We start from the raw sequence: 17,061 nt of genomic DNA on the forward strand, positions 1-17,061 counted from the left end.
GAGAGAGAGACCTTGCAGAGAGAGATATCATTGGTGTTCTCAGTCTTCGACTCCCATATCTGTTTCATTCAACAAATCAGCACGAACCCAGATATATTTTTAACATTTACAACAAAACTCACCAACCAAGTTCCAGTAATTCATCTAGAACTCCCCCTGCGTCACCAATTCCAAGTTTATAATTTCTTTGGAATATGTTTCAGACTTCTCTCAAAACGTCTATGGCGGCGAACCCAAAAAGCCACCCTTTTTAACCGATCCAAAAGTTTCACCCTTTCCGACTCCCAAAACAACTGACTATTTATGGGTTGTTGCTGATTTCGCTGCCCATTCAAGCTTTACAGTAATGGCCTCGAATCCGGAGAACGAACCTAGGGCCTCGAGAGAGGTCGAGAAGCCGCCGATTGAGCCCATACGGCCACTTACGGTGGAGGAGATGCGCGGCCAAGACATTTGGAATACCTGCGCCGTCCGCAGTGTCGTTAGTGGAGTTATGGGTATGGCTAAAGTTCTTTCCTTTGGCTTAATTTTTGGATTTTCTCACATGGATTTTGATTCTTTTTTCGTCTTTTTCTGTTTGGTTGCTGAGAAAATGTGGGAAAGTTTCTACCATTTTTACTGTTGGTTTTTATTTTTTCTCCCTTATCTCTGTTTGGTTGCCGAGGAAACGTGGGAAAGTTACTGTCTTTTTGTTCGTCTGTTGTCTCGATTTATATATTTGTGGGTTTCAGAATGTGCAGAAGATTGGTGTATTGGTAAGGTTGTGATAGGTTTAGTTGTTCAAACATAATTGTTACTGTTGGGGTTTGAATGTATCAAAAAAGGTCTAAAATTCATTATTTTAAAGTGAGTATTGGGGTTTTCTCAGTATAGCAAATTCTACCAGAAGGTTACATTGGAAATTGTTCTACGGTTTCCACAAATTTTTTGGAATTCAAATCCCCTTTTAATTAAGGAATCAGACTTTCTTGGGTTTCCAAAATCTCATCGTCTCTCAATATTATGTTTTCAACTTCTATAAACAAAAAGGTTATTCATCGTCTCTGACTTGCTTATGCATGTCAGCGTTGCAAACGATTTACAATTATCAACTGGTAAGACTAGAACTGGTACCGCTTGCATGCCAAATTAACAACCCGCCATTTTTAAGTTTTACGTATAATTTGTTCAGGGAGCCTATTGTTGGGAAATCGTATTTACGAGGAAGGTGCATTCATTGAGTTTGTAGTTTTTAGAGAGCATATATGTAGGGATGATTTAAGGGCGTAAACTGAGATTTTCTATCTGAGACCAGATGAGTTCTGAAAGACAAACAACAATCTCTTCTCCATTTGAAGTTCATTCAACTTTAAGGAAAAGGTTTACTTATTCTGCTGTGAAATAGTAAGTTGGGGCTTAGTATGTGTTTGAGTGTTCTACTGTGATCGTAAAACTTCTTTTTGTGAGGTTAATTGAGTTTTATTCGTCCTTTTTTCCATAATTTTCAGTTGGTCCTATTTCATGATGCTGTTTTTTTTTTTTTTTTTTTATTTTATTTTTCTGTCTTTTTTTTTTTCTCGTCACTGTTAAATGTTGCTTGACCTCTTTGTGGACTAATTTTTCATGAATTTTTTTTTTCATCTCAGTGAAACATATATCAATCAAACCAACAAGGCTGTGGTGATGGGAATAATCGTTCTAAGGTATGTATCTGAGTGTGATAGTATGCCTTTCGTGTACTCTTTGTCACCGTTGCTTTTTGCTTTTTGCTAAATACTTTGTCAACTAACAAGGGGTTTGGTTATGGAATTGGTTGTGGAATTGTATATAAATGGTTATGACGAAAGTTTAATATTTCAAATGAAGGTAAAGTATGTCGATCTTCTCCTTTTGTCCAGTTTCAATGTACTAACAGAAGCAGTTATAATAAGCAATATTTTCAACAATAGTGTTGGTTTTTGTTAGCAACCTTTGCAGGGAGTCCACTCGCATTGGAGTTCCTGAAAATATGAAATTTAGAGAGTGCCGCATTCTATTCGTTATACTAGACAAACAGGTTGTAGTTGTACAGTATAAGTTAGATTTCACAATCTTTTTCATGTCGAAGATTATCTACAATAAGATTGATTGAGATTTGTATGCTTCTAAATGCTAATGGTTAGAGAAGGATACAAAATTGTACCTGTAGCCTGCCATAAGTATCACACTTTCTGTCTATAATTCTCTGTAAACTTTACTTCACTTTCTTCAATTTTATATTGTGTACTCAAAAATTAAAAAAAAAAAATTGAATTGAAGTCATTTTTTGTAGCTTTTTCTCCTCTACTAAATAGATAGAGAATTCATACGCGAGACATAATTACAGAAATGTCATTCTGCATGACAAATTTGAGAAGGAACAAAATAATACTCTATACAGAAATGTCATAAGCTTCACTTAGTCAGCTTATACAAAATTGAAAGCAGAATGACCCAAGTCTTCAAATGATGTGTCATTAACAATGATTTATGTGTCATGTTAATACTAATCGCGGTTGGTTTGATTTCGGTACTGATACATTGAAGAATTCTTAGGCAAGAAGATCTCTTTTTTTGTAACTTGTATCGGAAAAACACAACCCGTCAGTTTTAATCAGGTGCACCACAAAGCACATACCGTTGACATTCTCAAACATATTCGGAAGTTCTGTACATCAGTAAATAAACAAATGATTAGTTCTCTCCCTCCCTATCCATACCTGCAGGCTACAAGAATATAACCTCTATGCTCGCACCATGGCTGAATAAAGTACATACATCGTCATCAGCTTTTTGTAGCAGTTCTCGCTGCTGTACCAATAATATTCCACCCCCTCTCCTTTTCCCTATGACTATTAGGCTTCTGGCTTTCTTAGTTCCGGCTCTTCTAGCATTTCCTAGTAACACCCTGTTCCCCATGCACGCTCGACTTCCAATAGAGACTCTAACTTTCTCCATCCCCACATTCACTCCTTTTCTCATGTGCGGTGGCATTGGGGATTTTCTGGATTTTCTTTTGAAGGCTTCGTCTCAGTATGCTGTTTAGCTTTTTGCCGCCATTTCTGATGACTTTAGGACTACTACAAGGTGTCTGTTCCGGCAAGCAGTCAGTCTCAGTCACATCTGGATCAACTTTCTTATAAGCATGGCATACTATAGGTGCCAATGGTAATGCAGGTGGTGGGGATTGGACACGAAATGGTACACTTGGAAGTGGGATTAGGGAGTTGCGCCTTGGAGCTGTGTTTACTGGAATCCGCTGAAATGCCGGACAAGTAGAGGCCCTTCCAGCTTTCTTTGGAACAAGAAATTGTTCAGTCATTTCGGGGTTGTTTTCTTTCTCCGTAGCATCAAGATGCTTGATAAAACCATCCGATACATGAAAAAGGGGCGCTGAGGGTTTGTTGTTGGTCTTCTCCATCAGTGGTTGCAGAGGGTTTACTTGGTCTTTTCCCAATGTGCTGCCTATTTCACTGAGGATCTTGTGACTTGCTAATGGTCGGTTTGTAAACCGTTGCTCATCCTGTTGGTGTTTCATTTGCTACTGGTGTTGCTCAGCTATCTTTGTGACAACGTGCTGTCGTGCCAGCTTTCTCTCGATTAAGAGTTGTGCTTCCAATTCTAATTCTTTTACCTGAAAAATAAACCAGAGTAGTAACTGAAATTCTTATAATTTATGTATATAAAGTGAAAAAGACTTTTCCTTAAAATACCTTGTCTTGCAGGTTTTTATTTTTCAGGTCTCCTTCTTTTACCTTCAGTTCTAATCCATGAACATCTTCCTGATCTGTACATCTTTGCTCTTGACGTCTAGTTTTGTTTTCTCAAACTAGCAAACCAAAGATTCGATATTGTTAAAAACTTAATAGACGATTTATTCAATCACAAGAACGGTACCAAAAGATCAAATCTGGAATCTGCAGTAGCGTCAAGTGCAGAATAATTACCATCTATTTGTATCTCAAAAGTTCAGAAGTGTCCAGTTGCCTCTTTGTAGGACCCAATTCTATCCCTCTCACTCTGCTTGCAAATTTGGTTTGCAAATTTGATTTAAAAAATTTGATCTCTCTAAGATTACCCATTCTATTAATATCTATTTATATATCATTCTATTTTGCAATTTAAGTTTTTTAAGACAATTATGTTTTTCCAAGTAAAAGTTGACATATATGTGTGTGTGTGTATATATATATATATAATTAAATAAAAAAAATCTAGGCTTCCGATAGGGTTTGCAATTCAAACCGTTAAACCCAGTAACTATGAATAATCTCCTGAACGAAAAGGGTTTGAGTATGAAAATTTGGGTATATTTTGGATGTGGGGAAAAACCGTAAACATTATTCGGTTATGATTTTGAATATGGTTATAGGGGTCCTCAATCTGAATCCGACCCGAATGGTATGTACAATATAGAATATAATTTATATATAATGTAAGAGAAATATTATTAGCACTTTAAAATCTAATTAAGTTGAAAATACAAAAGTTGCATTGTGTGAGCACAAAAGTTGCATTTTGTGGGAAAGGTCAAAAGTCTTGAATTACAATCAATGAGAATTCAATGGTGCTTATGAGAGAGGGCAAACATTAGCCAACATCATCAATGTTTTATGATATTTAATTATCTTGAACAACTCCAAAAAAAAAATGTTATATTTTCTATGATTAGACGTAGATATTTAATAACGACATTAGTATCTACTAAATTATAGTGCATCAATTGAATAAATATATTTTGTATTGACAAAGATTGATATAACCGTTAACGATAGGGAATTTGTTACTCGGTGCGATTATGGATAATCCCGAATGGTTAATTTGTAGTTATGAATTTGGTTAATTTTTCATGGTTATAGGGATGCGTATAACATTTTCATTCCCAAACCGAACCGTCGCGATCCCTAGCCTCCTCCTAAGCCGGCCGCCAGACTGCCGAGTAGCGAGTTTTAGAACATCGACTTTAGAGATGTACATATATGCCCAGATAAGTTGAAGTAACTGGCGCTTCAACTGTAAATGGTATGATCCCATATCTCGCCAATTTTGTTCCGAACATACATTTTCTAATGTGAACGTAATATTTTGTATTGTCTTCCTTGTAACTGAATTTTATACACGGCTAAGTTATTAATCCAATGGAAACAGTTTTTGAAACAAAGAGAAAGATTACTTGCCAACAGACTGACAAAATATACAAGTGAAATTAATTAAGCTTGTAGCTATACTGGTTACAACCTTTACTCACATGGAAGGCCAAAATTCAAACTGATCACTGATCCCTTTGGCCACGACTATCCCAACCAGAAAACTGTTGAAGTTTATGGATGGAGTGTTTAATTTCTGGGTTTAGTTTTGAAGTATGAAGAAGAGGAAAGAAAACTTGAAACTCTCTGGAAAAGGAAAGCCTTCTGTTTTTTTTTTTTTTCTTAATGGAATGTGGCTGCTCTGTTTCTTTTCAGAGCATAAAACCAACTTTTCCCTTTTCATTCTTTTAAGCACTAAATCCAATCTTAGCCGTACATAGTAGGTCATCAATATGATGATGACACATGGCTATCACAAGGACATATGAGACGTTCAAAAGTAAATGGATCCAGAACCTAAACTTGTCATATAAGACAATACAAAGACAATTAAGGAAATCTGAAAACAACTTAACTATCAACATTCCATCTTAAGTTGTTCACTGATTTCACACTAAGGAGATCTCTTAGAAAACAAAAAGAGCTTTAGGAAGAGCCTTAGTGAAAATATCAGCAAGCTGGTCTTCACTCTTGCAATACATGATGTCAATCACATTTTGCTGCAATGCTTCTCTGATAAAATGGTACCTTCTATTTATGTGTTTCGATTTTTGATGGAAGACAGGATTTTTAGTCATGGCTATAGCTGATGTGTTGTCACACATAAGTGGAGTAGCTTCTGCCGGCATTTCTCCAAAATCTTCTAACACAAATCTTAGCCAAATGGCTTGAGTTGTTGCTTCAGTTGCACTGACGTATTCGGCTTCTGCAGTTGAGAGAGCAACACTGTGTTGCTTCACAGAGGCCCAAGAAAACACACCACTTCCAAATGTGAATGCATATCCAGAAGTGCTTTTCATGTCATCCTCACACCCACTCCAGTCACTATCACAATATCCTATAAGTACAGCTTTCTTTCCCTTCTCAAACTCAATTCCAAAATCAATGGTCCCTTGTATATATCTTAGGACCCTTTTGGCAGTTCCAAGATGTTTCTTGGAGGGAGAGTGCATAAATCTTGCCAACAGTGATGCAACAAACATAATGTCAGGCCTAGTGGCAGTTAGATATAGCAAGCTGCCCACAATCTGCCTGTAAACTCCTTCATCAGTGGATTCATTTCCATCATTCCTGCAAAGTTTTTCATTTGTAGCCAGTGGTGTGCTCACTGGTTTACAGTTCTGCAAACCAAACTTGTCTAGCAGAGATAGAGCATATTTTTTTTGCCCAATGAAGACCCCTTTTTCACTTTGCAGAATCCCCATGCCAAGAAAATGGTGCAACAGTCCCAAGTCTGTCATTTTATACCTATTCATCATATCAAACTTGAATTCTAACATCAATTCTTCACTGCTGCCAGTGTAAACTATATCATCCACATAGATTGAGATGATTATAGTTTTAGTACCATTTCTTACCTTAACATAAAGTGTAGGTTCACTGGGGCTCCTCTCAAATCCACATAAGATGAGATATGCATCAATTTCTTCGTACCAGGCCCTTGGTGCTTGTTTCAGGCCATATAATGCCTTCCTTAACTTATAAACCTTTTCTTCTGCATTCTGAATTACAAAACCTTCAGGTTGGTCTACATAGACCTCTTCATGTAGAGTTCCATTTAAGAAGGCAGATTTGACATCAAGTTGGAACAATCTCCAACCTTTCTGGGCTGCAAGAGCTATTAGTGTCCTAATAGTATCCATCCTTGCTACCGGAGCGAAGGTTTCATTGAAATCCACTCCGAGCTTTTGAGAATATCCCTTAGCAACTAGTCTTGCCTTGTGTTTTTGTATAGAACCATCAAGATTGAGTTTGATCTTATATACCCATTTAACTCCAATGACTGGCTTGGATATAGATCTGTCCACCAACTCCCAAGTTTCATTCTTTTCTATCATGGAGATCTCATTATCCATAGCTGCCTGCCATGCTTTATCTTTTGCAGCTTCTTGATAATTTTCTGGTTCTATGATACACATTTTGCACCTTGAATAGATATCAGTTAAGCTTCTTAACCTAACCGCTGTAGAGGTAAGAGTTGCTAAATTCTGGACCCTTACGCTTGAATCTTGTGTTCCAGTAGTGTCTTCGCTTTGTATTTGATCTGAAGCAGGTGCTGATTCCACTTGCTCAGTGATTTTATCATTGATCTCAACATTCAGTGGAACTGAAATAGGCATTTCCCTTTGTGTTTCCCAATTCCAAGCTAAGTTCTCATAAAAAATGACACTCCTAGACAATATTACTTTCTTGGAATGCAGGTCATACACTCTATACCTTTTTCACATTTTCCATACCCAATGAAGATTCCCTTCATTGCAGATTCCTCCAATTTGTGCCTCAGTTGACTAGGCACGTGATAGTAGCATATAGAACCAAAGACCCTCAAGTGCTTGACTCCTGGCTTCCTGCCACTAAAGGCTTCAAAAGGTGTTACTTCATGAAGTGATTTGGTAGGACATCGATTAAGAATGTAGACTGCAGTTGTTACTGCTTCACCCCAGAAATTATATGGTAAATGCTTCTCATGTATCATAGCCTTTGCCATCTCAACAATTGTCCTATTCTTCCTCTCAGCCACTCCATTTTGCTGAGGGGAATAGGCAATTGTGAGTTGTCTTTCCAAACCAACATCTTCACAAAATTTCAAAAACTCAGTGGAGGTGGGTGTATTCTCCCCCTCTATCACTCCTCAACTTCTTGATTTTGAATCCACTTTGTAGTTCTACCATGGCCTTAAACTTCTTGAAGATATTGAAAACTTCAGATTTCAAATTCATCAGGTATACTCAGCACATCCTGGTGTAATCATCAATAAAGGTTAGGAAGTATTTGTTACCTCCTATGGTAAAGACTTGCATTGGTCCACATACATCAGTATGGATCAATTCTAGAGGTAGAGTGGCTTTCCATGCTTTCTCCTTGTCAAATACCTCTCTGTGAGCTTTACCTATAGCACACCCTTCACAAACTTTGGATGTATCTTTTATCTCAGGTAGCCCATAAACCATTTCCTTTTGTTGTAGAGATTTTAGACTCTAGAAATTCAGATGCCCATATCTCCTATGCCAATTCCAGGTGGTCCCTTCAACAGTTGCTCTTCTAGCTACTTCATTTCCATATTCAAGTGTCATAGGGAAACACCTATTGCTGGTCATTTGCACCCTTTCCAAAAGGTTCTTAAAGGTTTTGTCATCAAAGATATCCACTAGATAATCCCCAAATACCAAGAAGTACCCATGTTCAACCATTTGGCCTACACTCAAGAGGTTTTCATCTAGTCCTGGCACTAGCATGACCTCCTTTATGTATCTTTTTCCATGTATGGTGTCAATAACCAATGTTCCATTTCCAATAGCTTGAACTAAGTCACCAGTACCCATCTCTATCACATTTCTGTTCACTTCAATCGAGAGGGATTCATGGCCATTCATATGATTGCTACATGCACTGTCCACATACCATACACTAGAATTTTTCACCACAGAGGCTGAGTGACAAGCATAAAACATAGTTCCCTCTTCCTTTACTTCATTTGCATAATTTGCTGCAGGTATAATTTTGCTTCTGCAGTCCTTTGCTAAGTGACCAAATCTGTCACATTTATGGCACTTGGGTTTTCCCTTAAACCAACAGGTTCCATAATGTAGTTTGTTGCAGTGAACACAGGAAATCTTTGTTCCTTCACCTTGATTCTCCTTCTTTGGGACATTTGCAGATTTTACATCCATTTTCTTGCCTTTGTTCTTCCAATTGTTCTTGAATTTTGAGCTACCCCCATATGAGGAACTTGGTCCTTCTCTGGGATTGATAATCAAGGATGAAAAAGCCTTCTCTGAACCATAGTCAGCATGCCTTTGTAGTCTTTGTTCATGTGACTTCAAGGAACCCACAACTTCTTGCACACTAATTGTATATGTGTCTTTGGTTTCCTCTATAAGTTCTGCAATCGAATCATAGCTCCTAGGTAGACTAATCAAAAGTTTTTGTACAATTCTTTGATCAAAAAGTTCTTCCCCATATGACCTCATTTGATTCACAAGCTCAAACAATTTAGATACATACCCAGATAAAGAATCATCATCCTTCATTCTAAGATGTTCAAATTCCCTCCTAAGCCCTTGCAATTTCACAGATCTTACTTTCTTATCACCAACAAATTCTGATTTTAGAATATCCCAAGCAGCTTTGGAGGTTACCTGTTGAGCTATGCGAGGAAATATATCATCTGAGACTGCATTTTGAATCAGTCCTAGTGCTTTTGCATCTTTAGTGACGTTGTCCTTCAGTGCTAGTTTTTCAGCTGCTGTAAGCTCTTTCTCATCCTTCTCATCTTTTTCAGGTTCTTCATACCCTTCTTCAACTAGTCTCCAGAGATCCTGCGAGATGAAGATCGTACGCAGCTTGATCATCCAGAAATCATAGTTACTTCCATTCAAAATGGGAGCTCGTAGCTCACCACCTCCGGCTCTGGCCATCTGAGACTGAACTGTCAGAGATTAGGGTATTTCGTTGATTTCCCCTTTTCTGCTTCGCGATTTCACAACGCCCAGATTCAAATTCAAACCTGTGCTCTTGATACCATGTTGAAGTTTATGGATGGAGTGCTTAATTTCTGGGTTTAGTTTTGAAGTATGAAGAAGAGGAAAGAAAACTTGAAACTCTCTGGAAAAGGAAAGCTTTCTGTTTTTTTTTTTCTTAATGGAATGCGGCTGCTCTGTTTCTTTTCAAAGCATAAAACCAACTTTTCCCTTTTCATTCTTTTAAGCACTAAATCCAATCTTAGCCGTACATAGTAGGTCATCAATATGATGATGACACATGGCTATTACAAGGACATATGAGACGTTCAAAAGTAAATGGATCCAGAACCTAAACTTGTCATATAAGACAATACAAAGACAATTAAGAAAATCTGAAAACAACTTAACTATCAACAAAAACAACATTAATGTTCACTGTGATCAAGTCCAATAAGAAATCATGGCTACGTATCCTTCAACTAGATCTCGAGGCTGAAATTAAAACATTCAAATCACACTTATTTTTTCTCCTTTTTTTTTTTTTTTTTTTTTTTTTTTTTTTTTTTTTTTTTTTTTTTTTGCATAAAGTACATAATGGTAACCATAAATCCTTTATCACTAAGTCAAACGGGACTAAGCAAACTAACAAGTAATTAAACACCATTATTAAATTGAGACCTTGCGGAGCCAACTGATCTTTTCCTGTTTTTGTGGAAAAGTTGATAGAGGCTTCAACTGGCTGATGAAAGTCGATCCAACGAACATTGCTATTATTGGAGCGAATAAACCAACAGCCAATAAAGCCAATAATAGTGCGGAGCCTTTGGACAGAAACGCAAGAGTTCCTGAAGCATACGCGGCCATCATTCCTCCAATGGACATGTGGAGGAGCGCTCCAGTTACGTCTTCTTTTCTATAGATCGATAAAAATCTCTCCCAGAATATAGCTAAAATCACTAAAGTTGATGAAAAGAAGGAGAAACAGTTGAATACCAGAAAAATTTGGAAAAAGATATTTTCCTCTAAAACTGCAGCTCCATCACTTTTATAACCTCCAGGAAGAGTTAAAGCCGCTGCAAATGTGACGGTTGCGATAAGCACAGCGACTATTAGATCGGTATCAGTTCCATTCATGACCTGATCAGTACAATTTTCGGGTAGCTTTTGACCGTTGACTGTAATGTTTGGCTGCGTATTGGAGGTATCCTTCTCTGGAGAAGATTCCATTTTTTTTAATTCACGGCTGATTTGTTGTTGGAAAAATGGCACACCAACGGACCTCCCCAGCTGGTCTAGAGCTCTCACACCCTAAAACATATAGAAACTCAATTTGTGGACAATAAAAATGAATACAAGTATTGTGACACTAATTATTTGGGTAGGAGTTTCTTCACAAAGCAGCGGAACACTTTCAAGTGAAGTTTTAAGGTACAATGAATTAGTATCTTTAAAATTCGTTGTATTTGTCAGTGTTTCTTACCTGCTTTCCAATATTGTCAGCAGCAAAATTGTCAGCAGCAATATCAACAGCCTTTGACAACTCCTTATTGATAGCAGACTTATGCACCCTATCATTCCTTCTCAAAATTTCTCTACTCTCCCATTTTTTATGAATGACGGCCAGATGCAAAGGAGTGTTTCCATCTTCATCTGCTTCATTTGTAAGTCTTTCAAGCTTAGGTGTCTTCAATACGTACTTAATTACGTCTGTTTGTCCACCCAAAACTGCAGAATGAAGAAACTTTTGGCCTTTGGCATTAAGCAAATCACAAGTATCAGGCCGACATCGAATCAAATCATCCGTTATTTTTAGGTGGCCTGCATAGGCCGCGACATGGAGAGCTGACATTCCCGATTTGTCCAAGATGTAACAAGCAGAGCTATCACATTGCATCAACACTCGAACTGCTTCAAGGTTCCCTCTAAATGCTGCATAGTGTAAGGGAGTCCACCCAAGTGCGTCAACTTCTTTGATAATATCAGGATTTTTGGATACCATAAGCGCCACATTGCCTTGCATGTTTATATACAGAAGTTAGATCACTTACAGCTAGTTAGGGATGATGAGAATATTAGAAGGAAAATGATTTCCGCACACCATTTTATTCACACCCCTATTTAGTTCTGTCACTTGATTCTCTTTTAATTTTTCAATCAAAGGGCCAGAAATAAACAGGGTGTGCATAGGGAGAAAACGTCGTGTGAGGAAATCACTTCCGTGTATCAATATCTCTTCGAAAAGGTTGGCTGTTGCGTGAATTATATGATGATAAGAGTACCAGATGTTAACTATGATTCTCGTGTAGTTATAATTAGTTACCTTTTGCTTTTCTGTCTCCTTGAGTAACTGCTGCATGTAAAGCTGTCACGCCGTTGATCCCTTGAAAGGAAGGGGATACTGGACAATTTAGGATAGAACCAGCTATGAGTTGAAAGCCATGGGAAACAGCTAAGAACAAGGGCGACTCCTCTGCGCTATTAGTAAAACAACACAATTGAGGGTCAGCTTTAATTAAGAGGATTGCCACTCCATCGTGTCCATATCGAGCAGCAGCATGCAATGCCGTATCCTTGTCAAAATTAGTCATTCGGAGTAGGTTTTTATGAGCTTCACCGTCAGCTGGGCCGCTCTCCTGATCAGCTCCGCCGCTCTCCTGATCAGCTCCGCCGCTCTCCTGATCAGCTCCTTTAATGTGTAACGTTTTGGCGTGATTAATGAGGAACTTAACTACTTCAGGGCAGCCTACTCTGGCAGCAATGTGGAGGGGAGTTTCGCCTTTCTTGTTGGTGGCCCAAAACAACGGTGATTGACTGTCAAGCCGGATTTTTTCGAAGAATTTTATTTGCTTGTATTTGGCTGCAATATGAAGAACATTGTTGTCTTTAGGTGTTTTCTGATGGAGAAGGTCAATTGATTGATCGACGGTATGACCCAACATAGCCGCCTTATACAAGGAAGGATCCATGGCAAGCTTTGATCCTTCTCGTTCCTTCTCTCGCTCTCAAACACAAAACTTTCTCAAATTAATCGAGAAATTAAGCACCATTTGCATTTGAGAATACCGAGGGAACCATATGTTTAATTAATCGGTGAGGCATTTGGGGCAATGATTTCAACTTTAGCTTTATTGAAGCTTTTGTGGGTATTGGTTTCTGAATTTGTTATAATATGAAGTAATTGTGCTTTTGGCTAACTCCTTTAAAAAGCAGTTGGTTAATTCCGTTACAAAGTAATGGTCTTTTTAGCTAGCTCCATTAAAACTTCTATTCAAAATAAAGGGTTTAAAAGGACAAAAAAGTTGATGGAACTTCAAATGAAATTAGCCAAAAGGATAATTGTTATATATTATAACAATTTCTATAATCAATACTCACGAATTTTTAATTCAATGACCAAAATTTCAATTGGGCCAAAATTTTAAGTTCTTCACCGGCCGGGTCTACGTATTTACATGTATAAAAACAATCAAGATGAGAGAGTCTACGAAGTTGAACGCGACCATATTTTGTTTGTCAAACTAGAAACTTTTATTAATTAAAAAAACTATTACATGAAATAGAAGGTCCAAAGGGTTACAAGCATAGCCGGTAAGAAAATAAAATAAAAAGGGTTTTTATGTCCTTAAGATTGATTAAACTCATCATTTCGGTCACTCACTTTCAAAATCAATCAATGTCGTCCTTGACATTCACCACCACACATCAATTTGGTCATTCCGTTTAGATTCTGTCAATTATTTTGTTAGTTTGTATGTGGGACCCACAAGTCCAATAAAATGGTGACAAGTGGATTACACAAAACAAGAGTTTTTATCACAAATGGTCTCTGATATTGACCAAACTCCTTATTCTAGTCCCTGAGTTTCAAAAATCAATAAATTTGGTCTCTGACCTTCACTATCGCACATCAATTGAGTCATTCCATTAAAATTTCGTTAATATTTTTTGTTAGTGTGTTGATGTAGTCCCACTAATCCAATCATATGACGCCAAGTGGATCAACTATGAGAAACTATTTTTTTAGAGAAAACCAATTGACGAGTATTCCGCGCTGGCATTTCTCTCGCATCCCACGATCCCAATTGGAAACAAAAAAAATTCAATCTAAATTCGATAAAATCAAATCCAAATTCAATTCAAATTTGATAGGATTATAACCAACTAGAGAAAATGAGGAGTGAGTTCAGGGAGGCCAAGAGCTTTAGTGGTGCCTTGGTGCTTTCCTTTTCTTTTTAAGCATACCAAGATGAAGACGATGATGCTTTTTTTTTTTCCTTTTAGTTTTGGTTTTTAATTTCTTATTTTACTTCTAGTTTTAAATGTTAAAAAAATAGTTTTTTTTTATAGTTAATCCATGTGGCGTCATATGATTGGATTAGTGAGACCATATTTTCACACTAACAAAAAATATTGACAAAATTTTATGTCTAAATTGATGTGGAGTAGTGAAAGTCGGAGACCAAATTTATTGATTTTTGAAACTCTGGGACCAAAATGAAGAGTTTGGTCAATGTCATGAACCATTTTGTGATAAAACCCTTCTTTTGTGTAATCCATGTGTCATCGTTTTATTAGATTTGTGGGTCCCACATACAAACTAACAGAATAGTTGACAAAATCTAAACGAAATGACCAAATTGATGTACGATAATAAGTGTTAGGGAAGACATTGATTAATTTTGAAAGTGAGGAACCAAAATGATGAATTTGGTCAATCTCATGGATTATTGGTGGTAAAAACCCCAACAAAAATGCCCACAAAAAGCAAGGTCACAACAACAAAAACCCTAGATCTGAAAGATTGCTACATCCACCACATCAACTGTGTCGTCATTGTCGATCCACCACCATCACCACCACTAAGAAAAAGAACCCACGAACAAGCTGTTTAACCAAAAATGTGATGAGCAAGCCACCTGCGCAATAAGTGTTGTTTTAGTCAAACAAGCTTCATGGTTGAGGTAAATTTGCCAACAAGTGCTGCTGTCACCGATAGCTAATGTCAACAATGGTTGCTATTTGTCAACATAGTTAGTTACTACTCACAATAAATGTTGTGAGGTGGAAACATGAACCTAATACGAGGTGCAGTTATTAAATGGTCCTTACATATTAGTGGTATACATGTTAGTGGTATTGATTGTAATACAATAGTTGCTATCTGTCAACATAGTTAGTTACTACTCACAATAAATGTTGAGAGGTGGAAACATGAACATAATACTACGTGCAGTTATTAAATGGTCCTTACATATTAGTGGTATTGATTGTAATACAAGAAGCTCGTACGGAGACAATGAAAGATACAGAAAATTGACCCATGATGGGTTTCTGAGAAAATTAGTGAGAGATCCTTGTTCGTGGATCGATGTAGGCTAAAACTTGAGCCACACATCTTTGAACTTGGTGAAGAATTATTTTCTTGGGAGGATTGGATAAGATTAGAATCCTTACTTATTTGAGTTGATTTTCAATAAGAAGAATTTTAAAGATAAAATTTAGTATTAATCTTATTTTTAATGTCTTTAATTTTTCTTCCTATAATTCACCGTTCATTTCTTCAGATATGCTAAATTGAGGGCATTCTTATCTTCTTCGAAACAAATTTTATATGATAATTTCATGATTTCTTAGATTAATTTTTATTCTATAAAATACCCCTACACCTGCTATATTGTATGCAGAAAAGAGCGGGAGTTGCAAAAGTCAAAATGGGTAAGCGAAAAGTTGTTTCCTGAAAAATCCTATTTGTCCTTGATATTGGTCTTTGTTCGTGTGTTGATGTAGGCTAAAATTTAGGATTGGTTTGATATTGTTGTACTTTGAAAAAAAATTTATTTTTGTTGTATTGTGAGAATAAGTTCATTTTTGCTGCTTCACGTTTTTAGCTTTTTTTTCACCTAAAACTGTGAAAATAAGCTGTTTTTAAATGTTTACCAAACACTTTTTTGAGCTCAGTTTTTTTTTTTTATACTCACTTTTTATAAAAGCACTTCAATACCAAACCAGTACTTAATACTAGTTGCAGTGGCCGATATTAGCAGTATAAATTGTAATATAGAGAGAGCTCTGTATAGAGACAATAAAATATTATTTTCTCAAAATAATAGGTCAAATTCATGTATATTTTCATTGTCTTCATATGGAGCTCTCTGTATTCCAATCTATACCGCTAATATCTAAAGACCATTAAATTACTTCAGCTAATATTAAGTTCATGTTCCCACCTCAGTTGACAACATTTATGACCCACAAACCCATTATTTTTGAAGAAAAAGAAAATTTAGTTAGAGATCCTTGTCCATGGATCCATGTAGGTTAAAACTTAAGGAAAACTAATGAAAAGGGCTTAAAAAGTTTTAGTTTTAATAAAAAGGGAATTGTTATTAGCACTCCAAAAATCTCATTCTCTCCCAAAAACCACTTCCAATTCCCTTGCTGAAACTCTCTAAAAAATTCTCAAACACTTTCTCTCTAAATTCTAACTTTGGCATCGGAGGTTCTTCGGCCCAAAGCTCCCTACTCCCCCCCCCCCCCCAATTCTCATCGTGGGCGTGTGAGGCTCTTGGCCTTGACCAAAGGTGTTAATTGTTTTGTAGGTGCAATTTTGTCCAAGATCAAGGAGGAAGAAATTTGCATCCACAATTATTGTCCGTTGCATTCGAGTGGGAATCCCGGTGTGCCTTGAGGGTAATTTTTTCCTTTTTACCCAGAAGTCCATGTGTCACGTCCATAATTTTCTTGATTATTTTTGGCTCCACAAATGCCTCCACACCTGTTGAGCTGCTTGCAAGAAAGGGCATTAGGTGTAGAGATCTTCCCTTGCTTTAGGAAACATAAGATTATTTCCTATTTTGATGTAGATTCTCATATTAATTGGAAATTAGATTCTTCTAGGAAAGGGAAATAAATCACTTCCAAAGTTTATTTAAGTCTGCCTTAAGTAGATGATTAAATCAACTTCAGAGAGCAATGAGAGAGAAAGCTAAAGGATATTTGTTCCCATCCCCTAGTAATCTTATACACTTGCCCATGCAAAAGACTGTCTTTCGTTGCTTTCTTCATCTTCATGTTGTATCAAGGTAAGAAAAAAAATAATTTTCCTTGTCTTCTTAATTTTTGGGAGCCTCGGGGCTTGAAATTTGGCTCAACGGGGGTCGAGGATGTGTGAAAAAAATGGTTGGAAAGCCAGGACATGGCTGCTGCTGTAGGTGGCTTGGTACAACGGTGGCTGGCTGGGTCAGGTGCCGCTCGGCTTAGGTCGAGCTGATGGAGTGCTGAGGCTCTGGGCTGGG

At 37.1% G+C, this 17,061-nt stretch overlaps 1 protein-coding gene and 1 long non-coding RNA gene across 2 annotated transcripts; one reads left to right on the forward strand and one right to left on the reverse strand.

Annotated features, from left to right (window-relative positions):
• LOC125472507 lies at window positions 1-2,279 on the forward strand. The gene is made up of 2 exons (XR_007254473.1): window positions 1-497; window positions 1,626-2,279. It is a non-coding gene; the product is annotated as an uncharacterized LOC125472507 (long non-coding RNA).
• An 8,038-nt stretch (window positions 2,280-10,317) lies between these two features.
• LOC103939625 (ankyrin repeat-containing protein At5g02620-like) lies at window positions 10,318-12,997 on the reverse strand. The gene is made up of 3 exons (XM_009349726.2): window positions 12,087-12,997; window positions 11,247-11,779; window positions 10,318-11,074 (listed from the first exon to the last, which is right to left on the reverse strand). Exons 1-3 carry the CDS (start codon window positions 12,730-12,732, stop codon window positions 10,433-10,435), a joined length of 1,821 nt encoding a protein of 606 aa, XP_009348001.2. The 5' UTR covers window positions 12,733-12,997; the 3' UTR covers window positions 10,318-10,432.
• Between the last annotated feature and the right edge of the window lie 4,064 nt (window positions 12,998-17,061).

Source organism: the organism of the source record quoted next, unplaced genomic scaffold (assembly GCF_019419815.1).
Source record: "Pyrus x bretschneideri cultivar Hongxiangsu unplaced genomic scaffold, Pyrus_bretschneideri_v1 Contig7, whole genome shotgun sequence".
Lineage (NCBI taxonomy): Eukaryota > Viridiplantae > Streptophyta > Magnoliopsida > Rosales > Rosaceae > Pyrus > Pyrus x bretschneideri.